Source organism: Astatotilapia calliptera, chromosome 20 (assembly GCF_900246225.1).
Source record: "Astatotilapia calliptera chromosome 20, fAstCal1.2, whole genome shotgun sequence".
Lineage (NCBI taxonomy): Eukaryota > Metazoa > Chordata > Actinopteri > Cichliformes > Cichlidae > Astatotilapia > Astatotilapia calliptera.
The window spans coordinates 30,279,511-30,301,802 of record NC_039321.1 but is presented as its reverse complement, the minus strand read 5'-3'; the positions used below and the strand labels follow the sequence as shown (position 1 = coordinate 30,301,802).

At 42.7% G+C, this 22,292-nt stretch overlaps 2 protein-coding genes across 2 annotated transcripts in view; one reads left to right on the top strand and one right to left on the bottom strand.

Annotated features, from left to right (window-relative positions):
- The first annotated feature begins 954 nt into the window (after window positions 1-954).
- Window positions 955-5,393, top strand: ube2t (ubiquitin-conjugating enzyme E2T (putative)). The gene is made up of 7 exons (XM_026153434.1): window positions 955-1,116; window positions 1,387-1,496; window positions 2,215-2,284; window positions 2,385-2,490; window positions 2,628-2,726; window positions 3,466-3,549; window positions 5,116-5,393. The coding sequence occupies exons 2-7, from the start codon at window positions 1,388-1,390 to the stop codon at window positions 5,230-5,232; spliced, it is 585 nt and encodes a 194-aa protein (XP_026009219.1). The 5' UTR covers window positions 955-1,116; window position 1,387; the 3' UTR covers window positions 5,233-5,393.
- A 74-nt stretch (window positions 5,394-5,467) lies between these two features.
- The window catches only part of lgr6 (leucine-rich repeat containing G protein-coupled receptor 6), a 39,346-nt gene continuing 22,521 nt past the window's right edge, over window positions 5,468-22,292 (bottom strand). The window contains exons 3-18 of the mRNA XM_026153382.1: window positions 22,112-22,183; window positions 20,310-20,381; window positions 17,013-17,228; window positions 16,810-16,881; window positions 13,761-13,829; window positions 13,200-13,271; window positions 12,999-13,070; window positions 12,530-12,598; window positions 11,863-11,934; window positions 11,560-11,625; window positions 11,371-11,442; window positions 10,238-10,309; window positions 9,611-9,736; window positions 8,507-8,661; window positions 7,797-7,877; window positions 5,468-7,715 (exon numbers count right to left, since the gene is read on the bottom strand). Coding sequence (XP_026009167.1) covers window positions 6,577-7,715; window positions 7,797-7,877; window positions 8,507-8,661; window positions 9,611-9,736; window positions 10,238-10,309; window positions 11,371-11,442; window positions 11,560-11,625; window positions 11,863-11,934; window positions 12,530-12,598; window positions 12,999-13,070; window positions 13,200-13,271; window positions 13,761-13,829; window positions 16,810-16,881; window positions 17,013-17,228; window positions 20,310-20,381; window positions 22,112-22,183 — 2,497 coding nt within the window. The 3' untranslated portion in view covers window positions 5,468-6,576. The remainder of the gene's footprint in view (window positions 7,716-7,796; window positions 7,878-8,506; window positions 8,662-9,610; window positions 9,737-10,237; window positions 10,310-11,370; window positions 11,443-11,559; window positions 11,626-11,862; window positions 11,935-12,529; window positions 12,599-12,998; window positions 13,071-13,199; window positions 13,272-13,760; window positions 13,830-16,809; window positions 16,882-17,012; window positions 17,229-20,309; window positions 20,382-22,111; window positions 22,184-22,292) is intronic.

Below are 22,292 nucleotides of genomic sequence, written 5' to 3'. Positions count from 1 at the left end.
TAACTGACCTCTGTCCTTCAGGGTCAACAGATGGATCTGAAGGTCCAAGTGATAATGTGATATCAAGTTACTTATTACAGTTATGTTTCGTACTGTCACATAGACATACAGGCATTTAATTATACATGGGGATTATAAATATCGCGTTACTTTGGGCCTCTGTCTTCTTCTTCGAGATTAAATAAGGTCAAACTTTAATAAAAAATAAAGTCTACTGCACTTTTGCACTGGCAACATTTGGGAAATGATACTGTTATATGGGGTCAGTATCACATTATAGTTTGCTTCCAAATATAATTTCATATTTGACCTCTGATCTCGCTTTTACATTTCACCTGTGTCTTCTTTTCATTCAAGTTTACCCAAAATGCCTATATCTTTAAAGAAAGTGTTGTCAAGAAAAAGATGATGAACTGCTTTGTTAGTTAGATATACGGTAGTGTAAATTGTAGTGCAATATTAGATCACATGCTCAGGTCTTTTAAACCCTTTTTTTTTTACAAGTCAGTACCTATTATCCATTACCTACTCCTAGACAATATTTGTGTAACCAAAGTATACATTTGTCATGCCACCCTTATTTGAAACCTCTTAAATTACATTTGAAAAGAACAAAGAAAACTAAATTCATATATTGAAAATACACAAATATTACCTTATAAGTAAATACCGACTAGAGACCAGAGAGTCACCAGGAGACGCTTCTTGTTCCTTTTTGTAAGGCTATAAATGAAAAGTGATTTTAGTATCCTCTAAGAATCATATTTCACACATACACATGAATGGTTAGTTGCCCAGTGTTTCGAGCGGCAAGCAGAGAGGCTACTGGATTGCAGGATGATCACTGTAACACTGTTAAATTAAAAATAAAAATGATGCTGTGTTATTTGTGCGCAGAAGTAGCCTCCTGGTAGCTCACACTCGGGACCACACGGTGGCGGTAATTCATCTGAATAAATCCAACAGAAGAAGAAGAAGAAGAGCGGCGCGCGGGCGGTGCATACGTAAGGAGAGGGAAATCCAAAACAGAGTCGATGACGCTGCTTCGCCGAGAGCTGTGAAACTGACATTTCGATTAAGATAGACAGTGATTATCAAGTGCACAGCTGATAAAAAGTAAGTAAACGAGAGGTGCTCTCCACCTGACAAGTTGTTATTAGACTTTTTGCACTAAGAAGGTGTTTATTTCTCGGCCTTCACATTAGTAAGCAAAGGCGTTAGCTCAGCATCACAAGAAGGCAGCTAACATCACAAACAAACCACTGTCTCATTGAGCAATTTGACAGTAAATGTTCTACGTTTAGGATTAAATTATTACAAGCGTGTGTGGAGACTGACCCACGAACTTTAAGTGTAACGCTAATTAGCCAGCTGCCTGTTTTTCAGAATGCAGAGGGCTTCTCGTTTGAAACGTGAACTTCAAATGCTAAGCACCGAGCCCCCCCCTGGGATAACATGCTGGCAGACCGAAGATCAGATAGACGACCTCCGGGCACGTATGTACTACTGTGTCACTTAAACGACTAAAGCTATACTTGCCAGACACTTTCTTATGTGCGTTGCTAGTACCAGGTTGGACCTCTGTGTTGCCTTCACAACTATCGTAATTTTTAACTGCGGCGGTGCCCAGTGTGGTCTCTGCTCCTGCGGCCCGTCTGCTTCTAAATTTGATGCGTTATGCGTTCATCGAGGCTCTTTTGGATTGTTTCCTTCCTATCAGCTCAAACCAGCGTAGCCATTTTCCTCTGACCTCTGAAATCAGTGGGGTATTTTGACCCAGATCTGCTGCTCACTGAACATTTTTCATTTTGGACATTTCTCTGTGCATTCTAGAGATGCTTATGTGGAAAATCTCAGTAGATCAGCAGGTCCTGAAAGAGTCTCACCACCATATCTGGCACTAAGAAAATCACGTTACTAGCAAAGTCACTTAAATCGGCTTTCCTTCCGATTCTGATGCTCAGTTTGAACTTCAGCAGGTTGCAATGATCATGTCTATATGCCATAATGCACTGAGTTGATGCCTCGTGATTAGCTGATTGTCAGACAGTTGAACAGGTGTACCTAACAAATTGCCAAGATACATTTACCTATACTATATACTCCGAATATTTCACCTGATTAAGATCACTCTGACATCCATTTTTGCAGTGGATCCTGTCATTAAAATATATCAAATACATGACCATATCTTTAACCCCTGTTATGTTCCAGAGATACTGGGTGGATCAGGAACTCCTTATGATGGTGGAGTCTTCTCCTTGGAGGTCAAGATTCCAGAGAGGTACTTCTTCTTTGAGCTTTAACGTCGATGGGTTTCTCTCTACTAGTTACATGTTCTCACTCCACTCTAGCAGGACTGACATGCTTTTTTTTTCTCTTAGGTACCCGTTTGAGCCTCCCAAAATACGATTCTTGACTCCAATCTACCATCCAAACATTGACAATTCAGGACGGATCTGCCATGATGCTCTTAAACTGCCACCAAAGGTTATAAGAGATTTCCAGTACATAATAAACTCTTTATTTCAACACCATTACATGGTGGACACAAGGATATATGTTGCATTTTATACATTTCAGATGTAGTGTTGTCTTTATATTTATTTCTTTTTTTTTTTTTTCAGGGTGCCTGGAAGCCATCTCTAAACATCTCCACAGTCCTCACTTCCATACAGCTACTCATGGCGGAGCCAAATCCAGACGACCCCCTGATGGCTGATATAGTGAGTCACACATAGTGTGTTGTCCATCCTGTACGTCCAGCTATCTATCATGCACAGTCTGTCTGTGGTGGTTTATTTTATTTTTAGAAAATTGTGAGTTACCTATATTGTCATGTAACAGTAGCTCTTTATTTAAAAAAAAAAAAAAAAAAAAAACAGTTTTAAAGACATTGTCTTGACTAAAATACATAGTTCCGTTTTTAATTGATTCAAATTCATCCCTGGAAATAAAAGGTATCCTAAGTCAGCGGTCCCCAACCCCCGGGCCTCGGACCGGTACCGGTCCGTGAGTCGTTTGGTGCCGGGCCGTGAGAGTAGAGGCTCAGGTGTGAAATGTTTGGTTTTTATCGGTGTTCAGCGTTATTTTGTTATCGTTTTTATCATTAACTCGGTTTTCCTGGGTCTTTTCACGTGTGTTATGAATAAATCTTATTTTTTTCGGTACCAATACTAGTTTTCTTTTGTTGTATTTATCCACGACACCTTAAAGGCCGGTCCGTGAAAATATTGTCGGGCATAAACCGGTCCGTGGCGCAAAAAAGGTTGGAGACCGCTGTGCTAAGTAATTAAAGACAAGTCCGGGAGTGTGGTAAATGCCAAAATGACTTGTTTAGATGCAAGTCAAAAACCCCTTTAAGCTAAAACCTGTTGGGTTAGAGAGCAGCTGTGTTCAGCTGTAGCACAGTGAATGATTCGATAATCCAACTTTATACTTTTATCTATTTTTCCCGTAATTTAGTCATCGGAATTCAAATACAACAAACACCTGTTTATGGAGAAGGCCAGGAAGTGGACACAAGAACATGCCGTCCAGAAGAATTCTGTGAGTTACTAAGGACTTATATAATATAATATAATTATAATTATTAATCATTTAATGTAATTACACTCTGACTGCTGCTCTATTCTTAGTCACATGATTCCTGTCACTTGCTCCACAACAATGTTAATGTATTAGTTGTGTGCACTGTTTTATTTGACCCACATGGTTGTGCTGTGCTCCTGCAATAGAACATTATAGGCCGAGTAAATAGAACTTGTTTATTTGCAGTCGCATTAAAGTGAAAATAACCTCCTTGTAATTGCACTGATTTTTTTTTTTGCATTCTGTGATTGGGGGTTGAGGGTGTTGCATACTCGACCTCTGGACAAACCTCAATTGTAAGGTGACTGCACAGATTGCCTAGAGGAAAGCAACTTGTCCAAACAATTCAGATTGACTGTAATCACTCCCAGAAAGATTGGCAAGGTTTTGCAAATATTTGCTCTCTAATCTATAAACACAGAGAGATTGCTAGCATGTGACAGCTGATTTAAGTTAGTTAGTCAGTCAGAGCAACTGAGCTGGCAATTGTTACTGTATAAAAGCAAAGTTGTCAAGCACGTATGGCACTTTGCAGTTAGATTGCTGTCCTGCAGCAATCATGTCACTTTGTGGAGGAACTTCTGAATTTATGGAAACAGGTGGCAAGAGATGTGGAATTTTGCTACTAATCTTACTACTTAATCATGACAAACATTTTGCGTGTTATTACCAGCTTGCCCTCATTCAGCTGCAAAATGGAAGGGGATCAGTTTCATCCCTTTTTTAGGGCTTTGAGGATGGCGGCAAAACGTTGCTTCAGAGACTGCTTCTTCGAAGCGTTCAAATTGGAGGCAATGAGACTGCAAGGTCATTGCACATGGTTGCAACAATTTTGATCATGCTACAGTGTCCAGCCACTGTTTTCCCTACTGTAACTATAGTGTAATCTCGCCATAAGAACAGTTTCTTCCCCTCTGCTGTTGGACACATGAACAATAACCGTATGACTGTTCCCACCACTAACACATGACCCTACGCTGTGTTCACTGCATCATTCCATGTTTGGCACTGATCACCACCTGCACTCATGTATATATCATGTATATATATATCTATCTACTTAGCACTTTTAATTCTTATTCTCATTTTTATTTTCATGTCTATTTAAGCGTAATTTATAACAGTATGTTTGCACTGAAGCACCGCAGCAATTTCCTAATGTTGTAAACCCGCTCAACATTTGGCAATAAAACCCTTTCTGATTCTGATTACTAATGGAGTGCATCATGTACATCTGCACTGCTCAGAAAAACTAAAGGAACACGAGCTGGCCAACCTCTGGTGGGATCCAAATATTACTCATGCTAGCAGTAGTGACACTGACCCCAGCCAAATGGAAAAATGGTGGAAAAAACTGAGACAACATGTCATGAGGGTGCGCTACATTTTCACCTGTAGTGCACCTGTATATAATTTCATTAACAACCCCCTCTGCTACTTACCCCAGCAGTTTAACTGACTCGATGATTTTCTGGTTTAGGAGGAGTAGGGTGTTTTGTTTTTTAATGCATTTTTTCTCCCCAGGGTGTTGTGGATGGCAACAAAGAAAATACTCCTGATCAGAAAGCATCAACCCGAAAAAGAGAAGCGCACAGTGTGCAGCAGGAAGCAGAAGATCCAGCAAAGAGAACCTGTGTGTAGTTTCCACCTCACCTGAGAAAACTGACACCTTGTTAGAACTGTGGTATTAATTTTATACACAGATGTAAGACTTGTCTTCCTGTTTTTAAATGTATGTGGATGGCTGTATGTATAATGTGCGTGCTTGTGTTGTGATATTAAAGTTTCATTTTATTAATGTATTTCAGAGTGCCTGGACTTCTTGTGTAGTTTGGAGGTGTCTCCGATCTGTAACATAAGTGCATACTTGAGTGTGTATAGTATGAAGATGATGATTTTATTCAAAAATATGCTTAACCAGTTGTATACAAAGTATGTACATCCTAAATAGTACATTTGTTTTTACAAGCTAAGGATTTATTTCTTATAATATAAAATTATATAATTGCTGTTTATAAAAAGGGGAGACAAACATCATAAGGCTGTAGTGAGTCAAAACCATGCTAGTTCAGAGGTAGTTATATTGTATGTACATAATGCTAGCCTACTCTAAAGTCTGTAAGAAAAATACCTACATCCCATTCAGTCTCTATGACTGCTTGCCTCCTGTTGGATAGAGTTGCTTTTCTTGAGATCAAACATGTAAACCATATGAAAATAGATGTGCGGCCCATTTCCTGTGGCGCTTTGCTGCCGTATAAAGAGTAGCATTTTTACAACAACCTTTGTATTATACAGTTGCATAGTACAATATGACAATGACATCTGTGGAAGAAAACTTAGCTTACACTGGCTGTCGTGTGAGTGATGAGGAGTCCCTTTTTTTTAAACAGACCTTAGCAATAGGATAGAATTTGTATTTAAACAAAAAAATGGCTCCACCTATAAAAGAACCAAACAACCTGCATCTTCTGAGTTGGATTTTTCATCAGTTTTCAGTATAAACAAAGATCTATTGGTGCTACCTAAATTCCCCACAGGCGAAATCGCTGATTTGTCCAATGCTTACATTTTCCATGTGGATTTGAACTGTTCCCCATGACTCAGTCCACTGAAATGTCTGAAATTGTCCTTTATATAAAAAGCAATGTCATTGTCCTATTCAATGTCCTTGAATAGTCTTTTCTGTGAAAGGACCTTGTAGTCCCGCTCTCCACTTTCAGAGGCTCTTTGTTTTCTCCTCAGCTTCTCTGCACTCTGTAGTCTCTGTAGTAACAGTTTCAGTGTTGAATGTTCTGAGGAGCTTGAAGACTGTGAACCCAGAGGCGGTCTTTCTGCAGAGGATGGTCCTTTCATATTCATATGGTGTCCTAGCTTTTCAGACAGCTAGCGTGGATGCTCATGGGTTGAGAGTGAGAGACATGGCAGTGTGATAGACATCTTGATCCAAACTTTCCAGAAATCACCAGTCGCTCACCCTCTCTCTCACTCTGCCACCCTTTCTCTATCTCTGGCAGTGGGAGGAGGTATTTGGCAAGGGATGAGAGGAACAGAGGATGTGGAGGAGCAGTGGGAAAATCTGATCGGATCCTGCCGGACTTGGAGAGAAGATCCTCCACTGTAAGTGGCATCAGTGAGTGACACCTGTGTTGAGGAATCGGAGCAGGAGCTCTTTTCTGTGTCCACGGAAACCAACGAGTCCAAGGTGTGGTCCCGACGGAGCTGTGTACGTGCTTTGGGGCGTGGCCAGAAAAACAGCTGAGAGTGGTCTCTCGTGAAAAGAAGGAAGAGGAGAGGGTTGAGGCAGGCTGGCAAGGGCTGGAGAAGCAGGAGGACTGATTTTAGTACTTCCTCCCCCAGAGAAAGGAGACCAAGAAGGGAACAAAGGGAGAGGAAAGCTACTGGTACATACAGGAGACCATTGGTGAATATTAGCCAGGCAACATGTTTGATCATAGCGCAGTCCCACAAGCCCTCACACTCTCCTCTGAGTAACTCCCAGTAGAGGCGGATGTGTGAACCTGTGACTATAAGCAAGCACAGGGTGTTCATCATAATGAGGGCCAAGGGAAAGCCCAGGGAGGACGGCAGTCGAGAGGATGGGGGTGGCAGGGGTGAGGGAAGGCAGAAAGGCGAGGACCCATACTCCCCGACTCCTGCCAGTGGGAGAGAAGCAAGCGTGATGGAGAGAACGAGGCAGAACAGTGCACAGGTGCGCACACTCACGAGGGATGGGGACTTCCCATAGGTGCGCGCACACGTCACGCTCACACCACACTGCACTGCTGCAAGAGTTAACAGCAACACGCTGGCCTCGGACGCAAACACCCAGACCCATCCTGTCGCCTGACAACCAGGACCCCCCTCCCACCGGGCTCCGTGGTGGCCAAATTCTCCCAGCGTGAGAGCATCCACAAGGGCCAGGGTGCACATGCACACACCAGTCAGTAGATTTGAAGCCCCCATGCAAGCCACGGTAAAGCGAAGTGGTGACAGGTAGCCTGATGAGCCAAAGAGAGACAGAAGCAGGATGGAGTTCCCCAGCAGAGACACCAGGGAGATGCACCACAGGCCAACACGAACTAGCCAGCTGCCCAACAGAGAGTCACAGGGACGGAAAGGACCTGCAACAGCACAAAACAGTAACTCATTAGCTACTTGCATCATACCCTACAATAAAACTCATTTGCATTCATTTGCATTACCAGGTGTTGGTGTGCACTGGACACTGGCCTGCAGTTTGGATTCCTCTAATTCCAGCTGGAACTCCTCCAAGTCTGGGTCATCTGAAAGAAAACGTTTTTTTTAGGGCCAGAATTCAGAATTTCAGATTTCCTTTTTGATCAAACCTCCACAAGGTCCATGTGTTAAAGCATATTGAGAGCTTATTCTGAAAGTGCTTATACACAATATACCCCATGCAGACTATGCGCGACTCTAGCTGCAGGGGGTTGTAATGATAACATTCTGTTCCACAGACAAAAAATAGACACTTCAGAAGATTACTGGCGCTTGGATGAATTTTGATTGTCTTGGCATGTTTCTCTAGCAATTAAAGGTAAATAAATTTTAATCAGTGATATGTCTTGGTTTATTCATCTCTTGATTCTGTTGTTTTTCTGAATACACCCAGCAGTTTTTTAATTTCTGCTTTAATCATGCAGATTCATTGGGTTCATTTCACCTTCATTTTGATTTATTTGTGTTTCTATTTTATGCTGGCCGCAGGAATGAAGGAATGGAGGGGTCAGCACGTGTTGTGTGTTTAGGTCACTGTGGTTTCAGTGAGGATCTGACACGTCCTTAACGGCCAGGTATGGACACTTAGTTGTCAGATTCCCATCTGATATGTTACAAGTCTTTTGACATACTGTGTGTATGTTTTCACAGATACCGTAAGCATGTGTTGTCTTACAGTGAGTGTCGGTGTGGATGGGGTACATGGCTACAGTCCTCTTATGCAGGTCTTCACTGGTGCTGCTCTGCTCTGAGTCCCACTGACCGGCTGGCTTGTAGCTATCACAGGAGCCGTACACACAGCATTGGTAGGCATAAGGCATCTCTATCACCCTGTACCAATCAGATGAGAGTAGTGTTGAAAATAAACCAGAAGAAAAACAGGAGCATAATAAGGTGGCAACAAAACTGCAAGTCCTGGCTGATGTTTCTTTCAACGTGAGCTTTATCTACGTTTCTTTTAGGCACAATTTAAAACTGTTTCCCAGCAGCTTCAAGTGCTTTTGTTCCTGTTGCTCTTACTTGTATTTACATTAAACCACATTTTGATTGATGTGTAATCAGTTTGACTGGTATTAAAGGTATATATTCCATAGGGACCGGGTGTTTTTGCCTTATACTGGACACGCGTAGCCTTTGTAAACAGAGGGGATGGTAACAATAGACCCAAAAAAGCTTCAGTGTATGAAAGCATAACTGAATTTTTAATAATGATAACAGTCCATCGTTGGGGAAAATGCAGGCGAAGCGTTTATTTATTTTGCTGATCTGCTGACTTTGGTGTAGATGTCTGCAAAAAACCCTTTTATTTTACCTTTAGTGCTTTTAAAATGTTTGTCTGCCAGAGGTTCTGTTCTGGGCGATGTTCTACAGGGATACTAACACAGAGCTTTGATCTGCTGCCATCTCCAATCTCTTTAAAAGTTCCTCTTCATTTTTTACTTCATCGCACCTTCCTAGGCCTTCAGGGATCTTTGTAACAAGATTTAACTTGCTGCTAACAAATACTCAGTCATTGTTTAAGTTCGGCTCAGGAATGGCTTGCAGGGATACACTGTAATTAGTCAATTGTCAGAGTTGGCAGCTTTCGGTAAATTCACGATATTAGTAGAAAATTGCGAGAGGAAGGATAATTTAAGGGATGGGAAGGGATGCGTTTTCCTCACAGCCACAGGATACACACCTGGGATCTTTGTTTTTTTGGGACAAAGCAAAATACAAGTTTCATTTGAAGCTCACACAGTTAAAGAAAGCACTCAATGATTCTGAATAGAGTAGTTACCTCATATGGGGAAAGTTATCAGGACTGAAGGCCTCATATAATTCTGTGTTCCCCCTCAGCTTGAGATGGGTCAGACCGCTCAAGCCTACAACAGGTATTGAGCTCAGACGGTTTTCAGTCAGGTCCCTAAGAGAAAAATCGAAGGACAGTGAAATAAGAAAGGTGCATGTCAAATCAAGCCAAGTTAATGTTTGTAAAATGTGTTTTTATTTCAGATAAAGCTGCGAGATGTCCTTGATAAAATGTCCTTGTCTCCTAGATTCATTAAGCTGTGTAGACAGGACTCTATCAGACTGGCTCCACATAATACTTTCTGTCAAACGTATTATCTGCTTGTTTAGCCACGCAAACTTCAACCAGTCTTCACACAATGAAGTAATTTTATATTGGCATGACTTGAGCTGAGGCTTCTTGCCATGCAGAGATATTTTTTTTTCAAACAATAAATGGATTTTAATGTTCGCTGCAAACTCTGCCAAAAGTCCACAGGTTTTCAGTGGAGCACGCAGCCAAGTATGGAGTGTTTGTGCAAGTGCAACACTCTGAGATGCATATATTCTTTATGCTTTTCTCAGAAGGAGGGGAGAACAAGATGAAAGGTAGAAGAGTCTTAGTGAGTTTACTCACAGTTTAACCAAAGAGTGAAGCGAAGCAAAGGCATCTGGGTGGATCCTCTCGATCATATTCCAGCTCAGGTCACTGACAACAGCAACAAAAAGAATCACAATGATGTGAAAGTGCCTGGAATGATGGCGCACACTTGGCAATGCTGTGTATCACCACTAGATGTCAGTAATAGGTCACAATCCTACAGTCTTGTTTAATCCAACAACCGATGATTTCCTTCGTTTTGGCATCAGAGTCCTTGGGTCATGTTGTGAAACCTCATTATAGCACAGATGATTTGACTTCTACATATTGTTTCAGTTAAACATGATTAGAGAAACAAAGTTCAAACTATGTGTTATTTCACAAGAAAAAACCTCAATGGTACATCAAATTTAGTTTCATTGTTTTGTCATCTCCTGCTATCTGGTTATTAATAACATATACAGATGGGTGACAAATTAAAAGAACAACCTCGAACTCCAACACTCATAGCGAGGACATCTGGTGCTCAGGGCATTTGCTGGGAAGGTTTTGGAGTCCAAGAAGCACGTCTTGCATCTCAGCAGATATGTGAGAGGGAAATTTTTCTGGTACTATTATATAATTTATATATGTTTTGCTGACTTTGCCAGCTGGAAGTTACACGTCTACAATCTTTGCTGTTGCAGAATTCTCCCAAAGATTTCAGTTCAGGATACAACCATGTCTCTGAAATATGGTGTTCCTGTTTGGGTCCACGTGTTTTGGGAATGGGCACAGGACATCAACACAGTTGTCCTGGGAGATATGTGATGAAATCATCCTATCTTCAAGGTTGTAATCTTTACTAATGCCCATGTCTCTTGGGTACAAAAGGTCACTGAGCAGTTAGAGTATTATGAAAATGATATGTATCATGTTCATGGTAACCATATCTCAAACAAAATAAGAGATTTTGGACTGACGTGGGCCCTTTAGATAGTGCTCCTGAGCACCATCATCATGAGCATAATGAGGGACTATTTTTTGTTTTTCTCTCCTTTGATTTTTCACCAGTCTGCATATTTTCAGTTCACTATCCTTACCCGACGGTGATGGTTATTTATAAAAAACACAAATTTCTAAATATATCGCGTGCAACTTGTGACTAAGACAAAGTAAAGTTGACTCACAGTGCTCTTAGAGAGGTGAGCTGCTGGAAGGTGCTTGACTCGATCCTTCTGATTTGATTGTGCTGCAACCCTCTGTTAGGAAAATGATATATTATATGTAACCAAAGCACTATGTGCAGAGGTAAACTGAGAAAACTGCTGCCTTTGATACAGTAAGTGTGTGACTGTCTAGGGGGTTGAAAAACTCACATCTCTTGCAGTGCAGAGCAGTGGTAAAAGCTGGGCAGATCCTCTATCTGGTTGTAAGAAAGCTCCCTGCAACACAAACACAGTACACAGTGACCAGCTGTGGGTTTATGGTGTGGGAAATTATGGTCAGCTCTGTGAGGAAGGCAACACGGCAGGACAATAATTTTCTGTATTGATTGGATTTCACAGAGATGTGATTGTGCAAGTTCATGCTTTCTTTGGGGGGGGACAAGTCTCCGCAATTGAGTTGTGTGTATCAGATTTTGTACCTCTAACTTTTCCCCTTGGTGTGTATCTACTCACAGCACTCTGAGGCGAGGCAGCTGCTCACACAGATCCAGAGGCAGAGCTGAGAGACCAGCCCGAGTCAGCGTTCTGTAGGGGAAGGAAAAAAGAAGAGGATCTTCTGATCATTGTTGAAGTGCGAGCAAGCGAAAGGATCCTCCAGTCCAGCGAGTGTAACTTGGTGAGACAGGCAGCTGTGTAGGTTCGCCAAACCTGTCAATGGCTGACATAACTGCCTACTCTTCCCTGACTCTCCTCTTCATTCCCCGCTTCCCCTAAAGTCTGAACACACACATTTCCATCTATTTCCTTCAGTTTCTTTCCTGCCCGGTCTTATCTTTCTTGGCTCTTTGTCTCTCTTGTATGTGGAGTCTGATTTGTCATTTTGTCCTGAGCATCAAATCAAATAAAATCAATTTATTTATATATTAAAAACCACAAAGTGCTTCACAGTAATATAAAACAGAAATACATAAAATACATTAATAATCAGACATACAGCACAAATCTAATTAAAGTCTAAATAAATAAATACATCTAAACATCAACATTTTTTTTTACTGTACATTTTAAAGGCTCGCTTGGTGAAATTATATATTGTGGGTTTGTGGTGGCAGTGGTGCGTGTTTGTGTGTGTCTGTGTGGGTGGGAGGGACGGGTAGGTGCAAAGGGTACAAAGACTCACAAAATTTCCAGGCTGGTGGTTCCTTTCAGATCGGGAAACTCTCGAATCTGGGTTGCCCCGTTAAGGGAGCTACAGTCAAAGAAGGAAAAAAGTGTCAGACGACTGTCTTTGTTTCTCTCACTCCCCCTTTCTTTTCACTCACACACACACACACACACACACACACACACACTCGCGCGTGTACACAGACCTTGTCTAACAGCTCATTTCATCCATCAAACTTTTTCTCCAACATCAACACAGGCTGCTTTGGCTGTCTCACTAGACATCATAAGTCACACCATTCAACATGTTCTTACAACACACTCTCTCTTACCACATCAGCACACAGCACAGCAATACGCTAACACAACATCATTCAGTAGGCCATTACACATGTCCACTCAACCCTCACTGCAAAGGACAGAAGATGATTTACACAGTGTTTGGGCTAACTCACTGGAATGGTTCCTGCTGACCGCATACTTACAGCGTGTGCAGCTTAGGTAAGAACTGGAAAGCGGATTTTCCCACAAACTGGATGGGGTTTTCATAGAAATGACTGCAACAAAAAGAGAGGAAAGAGACAATCACGTCACGCCCCGGAGAATAATTTGTTTTTGTAAATGGCTGATGGTGATGAAGTCTCAGTTGTGAGTCTGTCTGTGCAGATAGCAGCATTGAAGCTCACATGGTTTGGAGCTGAGGGTTTCCCACAAAGGCCCTCTCAGGGATGGCTTTGATATTGTTGTTATGGAAACCCCTGCAAATATAAAAAAAGACAATGTTAGTCAGGTTCTCTGTAAATATGTTTCCGATGATCTTAATAATCATTGTTATTATTTATTTTGGAGTCTGTGTGTGCATGTTTGTGTTTGGAGGAGGGACAGAGTGTGTTTGCGATTGAGAAGTCACATGTTCTCATCTTGCACCTGCCTTTGCACAGCTGAAAAGCATTTTTGGATACATGAGATGTAGACACGCACACATACGCTGTATCTGTGACACATAGGCGCGCTGCAGAACATCTGCTGAAGCGGAGGGAAAACACGGCTTGTGTGTGTGCATGTGCGCCTGTGTGTACGTGCAGGCGAGCGGCTGCGTGGGTGTGTAGCCAGCACCTGCTTGGGGTGAGAGAGATTGTATCCGAGTGCCACATTAAAATCACTTAACGGGATTACTCGGGATAACGCAACCACGATAGTCATGTCGGGCAGGTGTGTTTTTCGTGTTTGCGTGTGTGTGTACTCACAGTTCCTGAAGTTTGCTCAGTGTCCTGATGGCCACAGGGAACTCCTGCAGATCATTGTAGTTTAAATCCCTGTGAGAGAACCAGTAAGAGAAACAGTCATTATAAAGCAGCATGTTAACACATGCAGTCCCAGTCATGATGGAGACCATCCATCCATCATGTGGTCTTATATGTTTATGTGAGAAATGTTGCACGAGTGTGTGTGTGTGTGTGTGTGTCGCTGATAGAAGATTTTAGGGCCCTGAACTATCCTTTGGTTATGTAGCCTTAGACTGGTGGTGGGCAGGGCTTCACCTAACACGCTGTTTCTTCTTCACTCCTCTCTAAACTCTGTTTCTCGCTGCTTTCTTCTCTTTCCTCTCACCCAAACTAGTCTTGGAAGAAGACTGCCCCTCCCTGAGCGTGGTATTTCCTGTTGAAAGGGAGTTTTTCCTTCCTGCTGTCACCAAGTGTTTGCTCATACGGGTTGTCAGATTGTTGGGGTTTTCTTTTTTCTACAGTATAAAGCAGCGGTCTCCAACCTTTTTTGCGCCACGGACCGGTTTATGCTCGACATTATTTTCACGGACCGGCCTTTAAGGTGTCGCAGATAAATACAACAAAATAAAACTAGTACCGGTACCGAAAAAAAGAAGATTTATTCATAACACACGTGAAAAGACCCAGGAACACCGAGTTAACGATAAAAACGATAACAAAATAACGCTGAACACAGATAAAAACCCTGAAAACCAGACATTTCACACCTGAGCCTCTACTCTCGTGGCCCGGCACCAAACGACTCACGGACCGGTACCGGTCCGAGGCCCGGGGGTTGGGGACCGCTGGTATAAAGCACCTTGAGGTGACTCTCATTGTGAGTTGGCACCATGTAGATAAAACTGAACTGAATTGAGCGCCATTACCTCTTTCTTAGGGAGTAAAAAAATTCAACCAATTCTGTCGCTAATTCTAAGATGTACCTGTATGAAAAATGTGTTGGTGAGATGGAGAAAAGATGTGACCATTATCTAACATTCCAGCAATCGATCTCACAAACAAGTTTGCAGACCTTATCTTGGTTCTCCACCATCTCCGCGGCATGTGTCAGATTGAGAGTAGATTAATGGCCTAACTATGCGATGAAGTAGATCCCTAAATTACCCAAAGCATTTTTATATTCTTTAAAACTGTGCTTTCACTTTGATGCATATCAGACTATTAGTGTATCAAACATTGGCGAAGTGTCGTTTGCGATTTGGGTGTGACCCTTGACCTTTTACTGCTCCGTCTTGATTATTCAGGATTTTGTCTCATCAGTTTTTCACACTCAATAAGATAAACACCTGACACAGTTCCTAGACTGTATTTCCATTCTTTACACAAGTATGCACATTAGAGCCCTTCTGTGCATGGGAGAAATGTAGTGTACATGTGACTGCATGTATACGAGTATGTACTTTGGTGTATTAAAATGTATGCCAGGGCATGTGTGCACTTAAGAGCCTCCTTTGAAGATTTCCAGCCATCAAGATCAAAGGATATCCTAAAGTCCTATTCAACTGGATTTGTTTTTATTCTGTTCAAGTAGCCAAATACCTTTGATGAAGAACTTTGAGAGATATATGTATGTATTTCCAGCAAATGTTGTGAAATGTTTGTCTGCCGGTGTCTGTTCTGTCTTGTTTGCATATGCTGTTGCATTTTCCTGCAGGCCTCTGGACGGCTCCTCGTAGTAATGATTTTATAATACACACTAGGGGTTGGGGAGGGTGGCGGCGATACAGATGGTCTCTCGTATTTCTCATAAGCAAAGCCGCTGTGAGAGATTAACCCATCATACCAGTGCGATCCCCACGTCAATGACACCTGTCATCTTATCCCGCCGAGTCATCGATCTCTCCCCCACCGCTGACAGTCCAAACACTTTAACACGCACTATTCTGGTCCAGAGAGCTCCATCCCTCTTTTTCACAATCTCCAGTTTCCCTTCATCCCCTTAACCATTCCTCCTCCGCCTTACGCCGTGTTTCCTCACAGTTCCCAGAACTGATAATGACTTTCAATTTGAGCGTAAAGCTGTATTATTGCACAGGCAGACAGTACTCGCTTATGTGCACGCACGTGCATGTGCCCAGACACTCATAAAAAAGAAAGCCGTGCTTTTTATATTTTTTTTAACACTTCAACAGGTTGTTAAGCAGCATGCCAGACAAAGTGTTTTCATCAGACCACCGTGAATTTTGCAGGAGACACTATTTCTTTTCTCTCCCCACCTCTTTCATGAAGCTGTGTCGGTTTTCTGCGGTTTCCATATTGGTGTGTGGTTAGGAGGTAGTAATTGAGGCGACGGCACGTACTCGCGAAAACTCTCTCCTGTAGTCTTTACTTGACCCTAACTCTGGCTAGCAACTGCTCATTCAAAACACCGCGATGATGCTTTAAAGGAATCAAAGACGACTTTTTTACCTTCACATTCCCGTCACTCATTCGTTGGTTGTGGTTTTGAGAAACGTTCAGGCGCTTCATGAAATTATCGGGGCATTAATCATTTTTATGACTTTACAATTTAGCACCACACTTCATTATTCTTTGGCGCACTTGTTTCATATGATTTGTAAAAACAAAATTTTTTTCAGGTGTTCCAAGTAACACCAACCAGCTTTACACACACACAAGCACACCTACACACTCACACACAATCAGGGCTTTAGTGAGGCACATAATGTGAGTCTTTTGGTTGTGTTACCTCCTTCAGGTTATATTTAGGGAGTTTTTCAAATATCTTGGGTTATACTGAGGCAATGTGATTGCTGTAAACACTACTATAGCAAATGAATGTTGATACTTGCTGATGCTTTGTAATCAAAAAGCCTGCAGTGGTGATTTTGGAAACAAGGAGGTGCTCATTTAGGCCAAAGAAATGCATTCCCTTCAGTGTGCGTGCATGCATGCGTGCGTGCGTGTCAGACTGTTAAAACGTCCTTTGTTATTTTTAATACTGTCCAACAGTGTGTGTGTGAGCACGGCTGTGTGTTTCAGTGAGAATGCATGAATGTTGGATACTCACAGTGTCTCCAGACTGTTTAAACCTTCAAAACATCTCGAGCCCATGCTCCTGATGTGGTTGTTATGGAGATGCCTGGAAAAACGACACAGACATTTTTCAAAAAATTGAAATTAATTTCATGAAAAAAAACAAAAACAATGCCACAGTATGTCGAAACATTATTTCAGCTCAGCGGAGGACAAATAACGCACAATGCAACTTACAGTACCACAAGGGCAGAGAGGTTGGTAAATGCGTAATCTGGGATGTGTGTGATTTGGTTGAGCGCCAGCGTCATGGCCTGCAGGGAGGGCAGAGAGTCAAGCGCCATCACTGGGATCTCCGTTAGGGAGTTGTCATCTAGCCACAGGTGTCTAAGGGAGCGGACGCCTCTGAAGGCCTCAGCCGGAACCACAGACAACAGGTTCGCGTCAAGACGCCTGCAGGGTGAGAGGAACTGAGCTTAACGAGATAATCACCAAGTCTGAGTACAGTATTCTTGCTCATGTGGATGCGTATCTGTGCTTCTGTGTGCATTAGTGGTTGTGTGTCACGGCACTGAAACGGTTTGGCTTACAGGAAGGTTATTATGAGAATTACACGTCCTTTATTCTGCTTCTTTCATCTTTACTGCAGCTTCTTAGAAGTTTCTCATTATGATTTATTCCCATGCTAAATACGCCACGAGAAGCTTCGCCAGCACAGACATGTGTGAAATGTAAGATGAGAAAATGACAGTTGCAAAAATGTGGAAATGATTGTGGTGAGTCTTTTATATTTGTGCTCTTTTTGTTGTGACACTCGCTGAGTGTCTGGAAAAGGTAGAAGACAGAAGGAAGCATTCTCAGCTTTTTTACTTTTTCCCAGTTTAGTCTCTGAAATTTCCACCAATCAAACGCTAATGCGACTTCTTACAGCCAATGAAGTGACAGCAAACACACACACACACACTCACACACTGCCACATGTGCACTTTCATCTTTTCAACTATAAAAAAAAACCTAACAAACCTTTGTTCCCCTCTGTGCTCTGAACCCACAGGCCATGAGTGTGGACACGCCGTCCGTGTACATTTACACACACACACACACACACACACACACACACACACACACACACACACACACACACACACACACACACACACTCTCTGCCGATCATGATGAATGATCCCCTCAGGGCGGAGTTGACAAGAGAGACCACTTCCTCCTGCTATTCTTCTTTCTTTGGCCCGTCACACTCACTCATTCATTTCCCTCCCTCCGGCCTCTCTCGCACTCGCGTTTTGTTTCTTATATCTTCATTGACGCACTCCCCAGCTGCTTTGAATCCCTTTTGCATCTCAGTCCTTAATTCTTGTTCATCTTTCAAACATCCCCTCCTTATCAATCTTCTGCCGAGGTTCTTTGATTCCTGCGCTCCAGTTCTCCTCGCCCCCTCGGAGGTTTTACCAAACAAAAAGCATCTTCAAAGTGAAATCTGAACTTGAACTCTGAACTCTGGGCTTGTCTGCCTGGGGGAAGTTTCCATCAGGAGAGCAACTGCATACACTGGCAGATGCTCACACACACAGAGGCACCTAGCACCATATATGTAAATACTTCTGAATGTGTTTTCAGCGCACGTTTCTTTTTTTCTTTTTGCAGCGCTAAACATTTGCCCTTGTGCACCCCGTATCCTGCAACTGTGGACATTGTTTGTCCCTGAACCAAATCACAGGATGAAAGCTACAGAAGGTCTTTCTGCTTTCTCTGGGTTGTTCTCCGGGGTAAAATAATAATTCCTCCTTTTCGAGTGGACCTGCCAGGTCTGGTGAAGGTCCAGACAGAACCAGGAATGTTCCACAAAGGCTAATAAAGCAGACATTTCCTGTCCATCACATCAAAGTCTGACGTATGATTACCAGAGTAAGAAGCAGAGGCAGAAAGAGAAAAATCCTTTAAATGATCCTGGAGCTCTGGGTTACTGCTTCTGTTTGTTCAATTCTCCAGATGGACAAAATTTTATACAACCAGGATCGTTGGTGAAGGGGGGGGGGGCTGTTTTACTGCCATGTAGTCCATTTTCCCTAAACCTGGTTACACTGATCTAAATCTGCCTGTGAAACTCATGAGTGTTGATAAGGCTACACTACTTAACCCTTTGGTAAGGACCCAAAACACATCTGTCTGCTTATGATGGCACAAGCAACAGCACTCACACTGTGCTGTAATTATCCTGCTCCAAGAGGCAAATTTCTTGAATCAATCTCGCTGCTGAGAACAGAATCGCTGTTTGAGATTAAGTCATGATTTATTTTGGATGAAAGCCTCCTTTAATACATTCATACCAATTTGAATCCATGTGACTCTTTCTTTTTACCTGGTGTGTTTTATGTCAGTGAGAGGCGCCGACAAGCTTCACTCTCCAAAGCCTTTCCAGTAATCTTTCTGTGCTCAGCTTATCATTACTGTAATGACAAGGTGCGTCTCTATACACTGGCTCTGTTTGTGTACTCTGTGTGTGTGTGCGCACGAGTGTGTGTGCATGTGTGTTTTTCATTACTTGTGACAATTTCTATCCGCTAAAAGAAAAAGATCTGTGAAGACCACACGCTCGTACGCAAAGACACGCAGACATCATCATGACAGCAATTTGTTAATTCAGACAAGAGCAGTCTGCACTGATGTGTCTGCCAGAACAAAGTGTGTGTGTGTCTGTGTGTGTGTGTGCTGGCTGGGTGACTGTACTGAAGGGGTGCAGGCCTGCTTAATACCAGACAGGGGAAACGTTGTAGGTGGTAGAGGAGTTAGACATGCACGCCCCTCCTGTGTTACAACCCCAGCAATTTTGGTGTGTGCACTTGTGTGTGTGTGTGTGTGTGTGTGTGTGTGTGTGTGTGTGTGTGTGTGTGTGTGTGTGTGTGTGTGTGTGTGTCTTTGCGATGAAGGAAAAGGCTTTATGGATATTTGCAAGGAATTAATAATTTGGAAAGTGGAGACGTGGAGTACATGTGGAGGGCAATGTTCGAAGAGTGGGGTACCGGTGAGCAATTGCAGATGAGGTGGTCCATACATGCACACACACGCATGCACACTGACACACACATACACTGACCCTGCAGATTAGACAATTAGGTCACCAAACACTCTCATTAGCCAGGGGGATAGCAGTGTGGGTGGTGGGAGAAGAACAGGGGAGTAGGAGTAGAGGAGGAAGAGAGGGGGAACTGATGGAAAATGGGGTTGTTTCACAGCTCATTGGAGATGCTCTCGCTGGCCTGCAGTGTCTGCTGTTTCCCTCATGGCTTCCAGATGCTACCATGCACTGCACTGACACAATCAGGCTGTGACTTCTTCCATTAAGCAGCACAGCAGCACTGAGCGCACAACTATTGCAGCCACCATTTGGATATGGTCTGTCATTTGTCAGCAGTGCTCCTATACCTGCATTGTGGTTATTAGTGAAATGCGTAGGTGGCCAGTGTTTCATTCACTGCTGGATGAGAAGATGAGTGCAATGTGTATAAGACGGAGACTCACAAGGACAGGAGGTTGGGTAGGTCCCAAGGAGCATCATCAGGAAGTCTCTCCAGCTGGTTGTTCTGTAGCATCCTACAAGGCACACACACATTACACAGCTATATGTATCATGTCTATACTTCATGAAGTTTTCGTACTGGATGTGTGTGCACATGCGAGAGCGAGAGTGCAACGGGCAGGACAAAAATTTCATAGTGAGGGAAATCTGACACAAGAAGGAAAGGGCCAGTGAAAGCTTGAAGAGAAGCAGAGAATGAAGGGTAGAGCAAAAGAGAAAGAGCCTCCCTGGGTGGGCTGCTGATGTCATTCTCAAAAGATTGGAGCAAAAATGGGGAGGAAGTGGGAAGCAAACAATAGACCTCTCTCTTTACTCACCCTCCCTTGCTTTTTCTATCTATCTCACACTATTTCTTCAGTTTTATTGTGACAAGTCCACTTAAACAGGCTCATAAAGCCTCCGGTGTATCACATAGACCCAGGGGGTCAATGTGCCACGGTAGTCTGTCTCTGTGAATGCTTCGTGTCTTGTGTGATAGGAATCGTATATCGTATTTCCACTGTTGAGAAATGCTTCTTTTTTTCCTCCCCCGCCAGTATGATATGAAGTATAATATGAAGTATAATTAAAACATTTCCTTGCGCATGTGTTTATTTATTTAGCTGTAAATGAAGGATGGAGCATAGCACATGTAATAGCATAGTTTTCACATTTATTTATATAACTTTTCTGTTTTTATATATTTTCCTGTTTCAAAGAATTTCCCAATGGGGAGGATTCCTGTTCAACCTCTGCGAGTGTGGTGTGCCTGTGAGAGTCAGCAGGGATCTTGTGGTTAACCTAGACAAGGTCAGCAGTATTTTCATGTCTAACACAGGGAGACCTTCACCGTTATGTTAAGAAATTAAATGGATAGTTCAGTTACCGTGAGGTCAAAGAGATCCTCCAAAGTTTTCCTTTTGCGTTGTAGTGTCGAGTGTATATGACACAGTGTATTTCCCACTATCGTTCATTGCGGTTGGCTCGTTCTGTTTCGGTGAGTTTCACGGCACAAGGTGAAAGAAGATCAACTGGTGTGCCTGGTAATTCTCTAGATTCCCTCAAATTACAAACCACAAGTTTGCTAGCTGAGTTTATATTCTGTGGAACTGCCGCTCTGACTTTTCTCAGCCAAGGTCCAAAAGGAGTTGAGGGGGTTGGCAAAGCTCATGAAAATCTCCTTAAAATCCTTGTCCTGCGCTAACTAGAAATATGGCTGCAACTCATTAGATCCTGCGCTCACAAGTCAAAAGGTGCTCTGAGTTTTGTGGCTGCTTTGCACTTTTTTTATGATTTAATACTTTGCAGCAGCTCTAACAGTTGGTGGCCATGAACACAGTTTGAGAAGTGTGGTGTTAAGAGAACAGCTTTGAATGGAGTCCTTGGTCAATTATTTGTCACTTTCTGTAATCTCAGTGGGTGGTGTGACTGGGAGGTCCCTGCAATACACCTGTAAGGGTATGTGTGTGTGTGTGTGTGTGTGTGTGTGTGTGTGTGTGTGTGTGTGTGTGTGTGTGTGTGTGTGTGTGTGTCCTCGCAAGTGAAACAGTGCTTGTTTAGAAATAAAGGTGCTGCAAGCAGTGCATGTCTCCCCCAATCTCATAAAATTTAACTGCAGTTAATGATGCATGGCTTGTGTGTTTCATTCAAGGTAGGGCAAGTTCCCTTTCAAAGGATAGAGTGGGATAAACCCACAGTGGCGGTTTAGGCATGGGGATTAAACCAGGGCTGTGGTATAGGTGAGAGGGTGGAGGAAGTTACTTACAGAACTTTCAGGTTGTGTAGACCTTGGAAGGCGAGGCCTGAGATATACCTCAGCTGATTCCCTGAGATACGCCTAAAAGAGAAACAAGCAAAATTATAAAAGTGAAAAATCGAAATACAATCATAGACACAAAAAAAGTTACAAGTCTCAAGAGAAGAGCTTTCTTTACGTTCATTTACGT